The sequence below is a fragment of the Alexandromys fortis genome, unplaced genomic scaffold (assembly GCF_014885135.2).
Source record: "Alexandromys fortis isolate MF-2015 unplaced genomic scaffold, M_Fortis_MF-2015_v1.1 scaffold_1150, whole genome shotgun sequence".
In the NCBI taxonomy this organism is placed as follows: domain Eukaryota; kingdom Metazoa; phylum Chordata; class Mammalia; order Rodentia; family Cricetidae; genus Alexandromys; species Alexandromys fortis.
The window spans coordinates 1-11116 of NW_026069014.1; the positions used below are offsets into that span (position 1 = coordinate 1).

The 11116-nt window shown below is 39.5% G+C and overlaps 1 protein-coding gene across 1 annotated transcript; it reads right to left on the reverse strand.

The window, feature by feature from the left end:
- Positions 1 to 6784: 6784 nt before the first annotated feature.
- Positions 6785 to 8453, reverse strand: LOC126496097 (coagulation factor VIII-like; the record flags this gene model as incomplete). The annotated part of the gene is made up of 3 exons (XM_050133666.1): positions 6785 to 7160; positions 7707 to 7855; positions 8309 to 8453. Coding segments are annotated over 3 exons (486 nt in total), but the record flags the coding sequence as incomplete, so codon positions are not given.
- Positions 8454 to 11116: the final 2663 nt, after the last annotated feature.

Consider the following 11116-nt stretch of genomic DNA (forward strand, 5'->3'; position numbering starts at 1 on the left):
TTTTTTTTTTCTGTTTTGGTTCACCTGGCATCTCCATACAAGGGCTAACCCCCTAGGAGGCAGAGCTAAGGCTCAGCTTCCAAATACCATCCCTTGTCAGGAGACACAGTGTGGGCTTTGTCCTAAACAACAATAGAATTTCCCCATTAATTGCTGGACATAAAGGCTTGATAAAATTTTCCACCTCTGTTGACTGTCAATCTCCTGCTGTCGCCTTCAAGGGGGGATGCTATCAGGTCAGATGGAGTTACCTGTCACCTATGGGAGTGCCATATTTACCTTAGCAAGGAGAAGTGAGCTGCATGTTGGCACAGAAGATAAGAGCCCAGAGGCCATTACCAGACCTGAGGTGTGTTAGCTGTGACTGGTGTGAGCTTCCTGATTGACTGATGTCACAGGTGCCGTTCAAGCCTTGGGTGTAGGTGACACTCTAAGGTGTGGGCTCATAGGAAATAGGCTTCCTTAGCCTGATATACAAGTAGGCTTCTGTGTCAGACCTCTCCTGGGTTGTGTGCCTATCATCTGAGCTGCCCGCTCCTCCCAGTGCTTCCTTCCTTCCAGGTGATCCTGATAGGTCTGTGGCCCTGTGCAGCTGATCCTGCAAGCCTCCCAGAAGTATTTGGAGGGTAAACTGGAGCCCACCTTGGGCTTCAGCAGCCTGTCCAAGAATGACAACATGTTGCTGGTAAAGTTGGGGTCCTGGGCCACAAGGTCTGGGTCACCCTGGAAGTTCGAGTCCACTGGAGCAATCAGGACACCTGTTGCTTCTGAGGGCCCACTGGGACTTAGATGGGTAGTCTGAACAGTGGAAGCTTAGGCCTGGCCTGCAGAGTGATGTTGCGTCTGGCTTTCCAGTGTGTTCTCACGGTTCCTGGTTCCTTTTGCTTCTCTACAGTTGGTGGAGGATGCAGCAGTGGGCACAGCTTCATGCTGCTGCTGTCAGTGTTTGCCCTTGGCTACCAGGGGCAGATCTTCAGTTGAGTGCTGCTGGTGCTTAGGCTGCTTGCTGGGCGCTGCTATGGCTGCAGGCTCAAGACCTGTGCCATGTGCTGGCACTGTTGGAGGGCATGGAGCAAGCTGTGTACCTCACGGGGCACACTTGCAATCTGCCTTCCTGGCTTTATCTTCCAGACACCGAAAGAGTAGAATGGATAAGTAAGATGATCAGTAAGTAAGATATGGCTCTTTGTTAATTTATAGAGAAACCAGCTATGTAGGGAGCAAATGCTTACCTCAGCACCTTCATCTTCACAAAAGTGAATCTGGGACAGCAGCCCCTTAGAATCAATGGTGCTAAGGTTTATACTAAAGATGTAAACAAAAGACAAATTGTTCTGAGCCTTCAGATTAGTTTTTTTTTTTCTTTTCTTCAGATTAGTTTTGCAGGAATTATAAGATTGATTTAGAGATCAAATGTTGTTTCTTTATAACTGGTGTGAAAAGTAGTCTGATTCATGGGACAATGTGTGTGATCCTAAAGCCCCTGATTGGTGATGTGCTGCTGGTAGGAACACTGTCCATCTTCTTCCTTAGGAAGTTACTTTTAGGGATTAAGTAGATAGGACTGACTAAACTCCTGGACATCATTTTTTTTTCTCAACAAACCTTCACCAAGTGGTTTTTATTATTCATTCATTTCTTTACAAATATTAAATGGTACAGGATGGTTTCCAATTAAATTTATCATTAATTTTGTTGAATCTTTTATATTTATTAGCCAATATTATTCTGTGTGGAAGTAGAAGCTCACTTTCCCCTTTTATTAATTTATTTTTTACTGTGATTATGAATTCATGTATTCTTTCTTTATTATATGTGTTATAATCTATTACCATCATTATTCTTTTTGACTGGCCCAAAATAAACTATGTATTTCAGGATGGCCCCAGATATAAGGCATTCCTCTTACCTCAGCTCCTTAGTTTTACAGTCATGAGTCAATGCACCTTGCCATTATCTTTTTGATGTTCAAATTTTCTCAAAGTTGGCTAACAAAAAGCTCTTCAAGTGAACTATGTTCTTTTTAGAACCCCATTAGCCTTATATTCTGGCACATGGAGATGTTTCAAGATTGCCAGGCAGTTTACTTGCCTCAGAAATTGTCATTTCTCAAATAAGCCCAAACTCCTTTACTGGAAAATGGTAGAGACCAACCAACATCTGGACATGATGTGCTCACTGCTTTTATGGTTTCATTATTGATAGGCTCTCTCAGTGTACAGTGCTATTAGTTCTTTTAAATTTTTTGAGTTTGTATTGGTACTTGAAGTTCAGGTCTAGCATTTCTTATACTCATTATATTCACTCTAGTGCTGTGAAAATAAATAAATTAGCCCAAACTTGGTGGCTAAAAATGAACATATTCTTTCAAAGTTCTACAGGCTCAAAGTCTTGAGCCTGAAGCAGAGGTCTGAGAAAATGAGTGAGACACAGTTACATTTAAAGCGTCTATAATATCTACTAACTTACTCTTGGCCAAAATGAGTTGTATGGTCATACAAACAGTCAATGAGGTTTTAAAGGAAAGAAGAAATAAAAAAGATTAAGAAAAACACATGAATTCAATATTCCTATGTCATATTTTCTGTTAAATTTATTACATTTTCTTGTTCTAACAACAAAGGATAATTTTTGTAGGTAAAGGTGAACATTTGGGGTGGTTTACTAGATTGTTGTATGCTTTGGAAGTTGTTTGATTGCACTTCCTAATTACTCAGGCAACATTATTTCCCTTTTCGGATCTATTATGGGGTTGAAGACTAGGTAAATATAGCAACTTTTCTCTCATGACTTGTCCAAGTTATTTATTATGCAAGACTTGGCCTAGTTAGGATAGGATATTTGTTTTTATTGTATATAATTTTGTAGTAGGTTCAGAATGCTCTTATTTAAACAAAAGGGAGAGGTGCTGCGGGAGGACCTTCGCTCCTTCAGCCAATAGCCACTGAAGTACAAGCCCACTGAGCCTACAACTTGCCAAGGTAAGCATAAAAGAGAAGAGGGAGTAAGGCTTGTACTATTACAGGATGGTTGTTACTGGTGTGTCCTTATGGCCTAAGGCCCACTGAAACCTGCCACAGCTGAAATAGACATTGCATAGATGGAGACTATATGTCTCTGCACAGGAGTTATTTCAGAAGCTCCATCAAATATGAATTCCTGGGGATGGGTGGTAGTGGTGGTGGTGTCTTTGGGACTTGCCCAGTCTTAGTTTTCACCAGCCAATTCTAAGGCAAAGTACTGTTCTTACTACTCTGCCCTACCCACAGTGAATGAGGTCTTGCTTTATAATGCTGTTCAACATTGGGGTACTATTGGTAAACGTGGCTTTTGGACACAAAATTGATGATAATATGGGTGGCTCCTCAGATTTTAACAGTGTTGATAACCTGTACAGTGTCAAAGGCAGCTTCAGCCCATATCACCCGCTTCCATCACTTTCAGGCTGAAGCTCAAGTCAATCCTACTAGTGTACAAGTATACTATAGGTACTGCAGCCAGTCCATAAACTCCATCTGGAAATTTTGGCCTTCATACAGGGTCTTCAGCATTGGGTTTCATCACAGTGGGCCTGAAAATAAGCTCCAAGGCAAAGTCAAAAGCTGTGCTAGCTTTCATGCTCTACTCCTCAGCAGGTGGAATCTTCCTCCCTATCTGTCACCAGGGATTGGAAAAGGGGTTTCAAAGAATGGTGGAATTGGTTTCTCTCATGCTGTCTTAACTCAGTTCTAGCATCTCAGAACTTGGGTTTTGGCCTGATAATAGAAGGTTTAATGTATTACTCAGCATCAGCTGTCTCTGTCAGGCCAGGAATTAGATTGCAAGTCTAAGGCCTGATCTTAAGTCTTCTCTCATCCTCAACTCTCTCTAAGCTGTGCTGCTTAAAGTTCAGGGAGGCAGGTCAGAGGCAACGCTTTCCTTCCTGCTTTCTTTAATATATCTTGACTTATTTATTTTTATTATTTTTATTTTAAAACAATCTTTTTTATTTTAGATATCAAGACCAGTTCTCTCTTCTTCCCCTATTCCCACTCCCCAGACCTTCTCCCTACCTCACACCCATCCACTCCTAAGGCCTCCCATAGAGAGTCAGCAAAGTCTTTGGCCTATTCTTTAATAGCAAAAGCAGGCACTATAGTCTTTCATTTGCTTTCCTTAACTCATGTGAAAGGAATTTATATATGATTAACTATTCAACTTGGTGTGTCTCAGTGGAAATGGTTAATGAAGCAGCTTAGTCAGCCACCATCTTTCTCTGCCTTCCATTTTGATATGTAATGCTTTGTTATTATTAATTTAAAGTATTTTATTTATTTTTTTTGAGACATGGTTTCTCTGTCTGTCCTGGAGCTCTCTCTGTTGACCCAATTGGCCTCAAATTCATAAAGATCCATCTGCCTCTACCTCCTGCATGCTGGGATTAAAGGTGTATGCCACCATCATCAAGTTTAGAGCCAACTTCTTAAGGATTCTAATGGAGACTGGAGACCAGCTGAGACACCCAGCCACAGAGACTGAACAACTACAGGATTCTTGGACATTCTGTCTGGAAATAGCCATTGTTGGACTAGCCAAAGTCTATAAGTTACTCTAATAATAAATCCACTTTACATCTCTCTCTCTCTCTCTCCTGTTCCTATGGAGAATATTGACTAATACACCCATCTTGTTGATCAAGGGTGATCTGGAGACCCCCTAAACAATACACTCTATTGTTATTGCTGCTGGCTCAGGTCTACTGCCTTGGAGTTCCCAGGCTCGGGTGCACCCCGAATTGCAGAGGACCTGGCTCAGGCTTACTCCCTCAGAGGTCCCAGACTCATGCTCGGACCTGCAGAGGTTCTAGGTTCCTGCCTATTCCCTTTGATGTCCCAGACCAATGCCGGGACCAACATGGGTCCTGGCTCAAGCCTACTCCCTCTGAGGTCCCAGACTCATACACAGATTTGCAGAGGTCCTGGCTCAGGCCTAGTTCCTGGGAGGTCCTAGACTCATGCCCAGACCCACAGGGGTCTTGGCTTAGGTCTACTCCCTTGAAGGTCCCAGATTCACATCTGGACTCTCAGCAGTCTCTGGCTCTGGCTCACTCACTCAGTGGTTACTTCCCTGTACCTGTTCCAGTGGAGATCTCTGACTCTGGATCGTCTATTATTTTTAATAGATTCTTGAGAATTACTTGGTCTATACTTCTGGCTAATTCTGAGAAAACTTACCCTTCTCAGATCTCTGTGATAGATGTTGACATCCCCAACAGGCCAGGGACAGAGGTCCTCTCCTCTGTTCCCTCTTAGACAACCTGATTACTCAGTCTTTTCTCATTATAAATAGTTCTCCAACCCCAACATTGGGCAGAGATATGTCTAAATTACTCTTTCCCTTTTCTTTTCATCCAACTCCTTCTGGAATTGCCCCTCTCCTTCTAGCCTTTGAAGAGTCTCCTTGTGTACTAGCTGATACTAATACTTCACCCTATCCTCTTCCAGACTCCCCCTTTGACACAAAAGTATGGGGTACCTCCTTTCCTTCAGTGGCTTCCCATCATCATCTCCCCAATTAATATCATTCTCTACTTATTACTTTTCTGTTCTAGACCTTAAGGATGCTTTCTTTACCATTCCTTTATACCCAGATTCACATGATCTGTTTGTTTTTACCTGGGAAGACCCTGACATGAGAAATTGTCTCAGCTTATTTGGACAGCCCTTGCCCGGAGGTTCTGAGCTCTCTCCCATTTCTTCAGCCAGGCTCTGGGCACTGACCTCCTTTGTCTTGTTGACCTGTCTCCCAACTACTTATGTAGACGACCTCCTATTATGCAGCCCCTTTCTCTCACTGTCATAGCAACATACTGTTAAACATCTTAAATTTCTAGGGAAACAAAGGATAGGATGCAGAGTCTCCCACTATAAAGCTAAGCTTTCTTCTGTTCCAGTTAAACATCTAGGATTTCTCTTATTCCCCAACAGCTACAAAGCTCACTCTTAATGGCAGACATTACTTATAGTCCCTCACATCTCCAACCACAAAATAAATTCTCTCCTTCCTTGGCCTGGTAGAATACCTGAGAACCTGAATTCCCAAAGAATTCCTTATTCTATTTCCCTCCATTCTGATATTTATGCTGTTGTCATATGTTCTAAATAAACCATCAATCCATCATCATAAGTTGGTTATCTCAAGTGGTTTTTACAGTAATAGAAAACTGACATACCACACCATGGTTAATTTTTGGTTTAAAAATTATTACAAACTGGGCTGGAGAGATAGCACAGCAGTTAAGAGCATTGGCTGCTCTTCCATAGGTTCTAAGTTCAATTCTAGCAACCACATGGTGGCTCACAACCATCTGTAATGAGATCTGGTACCCTTTCTGGCCTGCAGACATACATACAGACATAACACTGAACATATAATAAATAAAAAAATTTTAAAAAGTTTAATATTTTAAAAAATATTACAAACTACCACAGATAATGTAAACATTCTCATGGCATACTAAGACCTTGTGTTATACTTGTACTTAGTATACTTTGTTGAATTATCTAGAAAATCTACATCAAGCTTGAAGGGTATATGGACCACTAGAGCTAAAGTTAAGAAGGTTTTGGAGTCTAGCCTTGCTAGTAAGCATAAGAGCATCATTAAGCATTTTTCAAAATACAAAAAGAAAACCAATTCTATATGACTTCCATTTCCGTGAGCAGCAACTTTCGGCTGTACTTTGTTTTTTCCTTGGAAGTTTGCACCTTTGCTTGGACTCACTATGTTCTGTTAATGTAGGTATTTATTAAATTTTGTCCTGAGAGGATGGTCACAAAGCAATGTGGTTCTATCCCTAAATGTCAAAATCTAAGACAGGTGTTACATCTGTAATTTTTTTAAAGGCAGGGTCTCACTCTGTAACCCAAGTTGGCCTTGAACTGAATGACAAGATTATAGGTTTGAGTCACTATACCCACTCTGCCTTTTTAATGAGGACATACCTTTACTTTGCCATTGTGTAAAATGTGAGTCCATTGATGGCCATCTTGACTGCTAGAGATAAGGAACTCTTTCACAAACATGCTAGTAAAGAGAGATTTCACTCCCTGGGTTATTATTCCGGTGACTTTCATTGTCTTTTGTAAGTCCACTTGCAACCATTCTTTTGGATCATTTACCTGAGGAAGAAATATTGGAAAAATATCCTTTTCACTATTTGCTTCCATAAATCCACAACTTTCTTTTTAATCATACTACATTACTTATCTCCCTATATAATGGTTTGTTTGCCTCCTTTATTTGACTAATAATCATGAGGGTCAAATTTTTCATAATTCTTTTCTTTTTTAATCTTCTTGGGTCATCCACTTAATAGGTTTCTAGTAAGTGCTGAATGAATTAAGGAACCATATCTACTAGAATATAAAGTCTGGCAATGTAATACCCAAACTCTGGATTGAACTTTATCTACCAGGCTGTTTTCACAGTACTACATACTAGTACTACATACAGAAATTCTTTTCTTCCAGATAGTTCATTAATGATCATTTCTGTCTTCAGTGAATGCTGTGTAAAATCATGTGCCTGTGAGGCATCGTTGACTTCCCTAAACATTCTTTTTAGGAACCGTGAACAGAAATACCTATGAAAAACGAGGCTTCTCCTATTTTCCAAGGCTCTATTATCTATTTTTATTAGTTAAGTGGTAAATAGGTTGTTCTTACCTGAGGTCTCCAGGCATTAGTTCTTCCCTGGAGATGAAGTCGAGCTTGTGAAGGAGACCAACTGGCAAACATATTGGTGAAGTAGGATGAGGCATTAATTTGTGTATCTGATATTACTTTATTCTCCATTCCCAGTGGTATGCTACAACCTAAAAGAAATAAAATTGCAATGTTGTCACATGGGTAGGCTGCAGCATAGGCTTCACTGTGCTGCATTGAATCCTCTATATATACTGTTATCACGATAATTTTCAGGCATCAACTTTTACACAATTCCTATTATTGCTAAAATGCCCAGATTTTCTGGTCGGTTCTGATTAGCTCTGCTTGATTTCAATTTCCTTATTGATAAAAGCATAAGAGATGACTGTTTTTGGAGAACCCTATTGTTAGTATAACTACAGTAACAAACTCTGGTTTTGTTGTTTTTGTTTATTTTAGGACTATGCGGGATTGTTTTGATTGTTTTGTTTTTAATCACTGACAGTCCTCTATTCTGTGATAAAAATCCCTCCTCACAGTCTCAGGATAACTAAAACAGATATTCTACTCATGGTTGAGAGAAAAAAAAATAAAATAATATGGGATGATTTGGCACTTACTGCTTAAATCACAGCCCATCAACTCCATTCGAAGAGTACTGCGGATGCTAGAATGAGTAGGGTGCAAACGGATATACCGAGCAATAATTGGAGGATTAAAACTATTGTGCTTAATCCCAGATGAATCCACATTGCCAAAGAAGACCTATTAGAATAAATTATCAGAAATATTTGGAAAGTAAATATAAAGTGTAAAGAATGTTGTTCTATTTACATTTTCCTTCTAATTTTGCCTCTGACATTTTTTCATATGCTGACTAGATAGATGATATACATGAAGACTTTTTTTAAAGCACCAAGAAGACTGAAGACAGAAATCTTTAATTAATAAATAAATAAACATGAAAAAAATAAATTAAACCAAAAAAAAAAAAAGACTGAAACAAGGTAGTTTGGTTTGGTCTGTGGTTTTCTACCTTGGGTACCTCATAAAAGTTGATGAAGCCATTAGAACTTTGTAACTCCAGCATTGTATCTATCACCTGAGAGCAATCAGAAAGGCAGTGTTTGAATAGTTATACCAGTAAGCTGGTGAAATAATGGATACATAGCTCTCATTTCACAGGAACAACAATTTGGCAGACATTTATGGACATCTTGGTATGCACATAGGAGGCTGAGAAATACTATAAAAGCACCAAGTATAGATTTTTGATATCAGCCTTCTGCCTGTAATCCTGGCTATACACCGGGAATCAGAATTCCTTTTTTGGATTCAGATCCAATTTCACTCATGTGTAGTCCTAACACTAACCTTATCCACCCAAGTACCTTGGAAGGGCCATTTTCATCAGTTTCCCTAGTAACAAGTAGCTATGGTTTGGGTGAGCTTTTTCTTAAAGTTTTGTGTGTTGTAGGACTGATCCTGAGTATGGTAGAGAGGATAATAAGCTGGCCTGCTTTGTCTTAAATTATTCAATTTGATAAAGAAAGCAACAGCCTTGACCTGAACTATTCCATTTTGAGTGTAAGAACCAAGAGATAATGACTATGACTATATATTTTGTTTACACAAGTGACAACCACTAATTGACAGAATATCAAGAGGCATAAAATGATTATTTACACTAGTAAATAATATCTCCAAATGTATTAAGTCATACCAGAAACAACAGCCACATGAATTTATCAATTCTACCTTATAGAACCCATCACTTGGGACTGTAAAAGAAGGAGCACCTCAAGACCAAAGTATGGTAGGCACACTACCAGTCAGAGATCACTTGTCATGAGCCTTGTCCAGGAAATTAGCTACATCAAAAGATTCTGCCTCTGTTTCTGAGCTCAAGCAGTAGTGCAGTTTCCAGTTTCTTCTGCCTGTGACACTTAGCCAAAGTAAAACTCACAGTGGAAATGTCATATCACCTGTAACTGCATCTGACATTTCTGCAACTGAGAACAGCTCTGTGCCGTGCTTCATACGACTTCTTATCTGGTCCCCTACAGACTTCCTTGGAGAATGAACAGGCCTCTTTCTATAACTTCAAAATGGTATCTCTGAATTCTGCAATCTCTTTAACCCTTTTCAGTCATTATGTAATCTTCATGTTTGTTTATTATTGTGTGAAGTATCAATATTTTCCATTGATAATTAATGTTACTATTAAGATTAATAACCAATAATTAATATTAGTAATTAAGATAGAAATAAAAGAACCATTTTCCAATAACCAATTATCAAGGTAAATTGGAACTGCTTGCCAAACCATTGTCAATAAAACCAATATAACTTCAACATTTATTTACTCAATAAATTCTGACCTTGTGGAAAGATAGAAAAATGTCCATCTAAGTTTCTCACACAGCATCTTCATGATGGGTAGGCAAGGAATTAGAGAACTGGGAGAGGAGCATCTTAAATCTTTCAAAGGTCAATGTATTACTAAGCAATCCTCAAAAAAAATTTTTTTTTGATTTTTTGAGACAGGGTTTCTCTGTAGCTTTTGGTTCCTATCCTGGAACTAGCTCTTGTAGACCAGGCTGGCCTCAAACTCACAGAGATCCGCCTGCCTCTGCCTCCCGAGTGCTGGGATTAAAGGCATGCGCCACCGCCGCCTGGCTCTCAAATTATTTTTTACTGCTTGTTTAAGAAATGAAGTAGAAGAGTAAGTTGGAGGCTTAAGTTAGCCACAAAACTAAAGGGTGGACTAATGACAAGTAATATAACTATCCATTTCTTTCTGGCCCCAAACTAGCAATTTGGCAAACTTGTAGCAATTAAGTTTGGTTAACCTTCTCCTATCTCAAACATCCATGCTGAGTTTTGAACCACATAGAACATCCTTTAACTGACTGCAAAATTACACCAGAAGCAATAAAGTTAATTTATTTCTTAGGTAGCCTGAGGAGATAGAATACAGTTTTCACACCATCAATCAAGTTATCCTCAGCAGAATGCAATTTCAGGCCTATTTCAATAAAACCCTTAATAAAAAAAAAGACTTGATACAACTTGGTTCTTTGCTATTTTCCTACATGGCTTGCCTTATTCTTTCTTGCAAGAAATAATATCCTTTCCCTACACTATGACTTCATTAAAAGTTTCCTTAACATTTCTTCTGGTCTCTTTTTTTATCTGAGAAGGTACTCTAGGAAAGATGTCCCTAACCTTAGGCCATACCACAAAGGATTGAAGTGAGTCTCCACTTCTCCCTTAATAGTAGGCCCTTTAAGGGATAGAACCTAAGTCTGGCATGATGTTACATATCTTTAATTCAAGCACTCTGGAGGCAGAGGTTAACAGATCTCTGAGTTTGAAGCTGTCCTGGCCTACTTCCACTCTGCCTTCCAAGTGTTGGGATTAAAGGC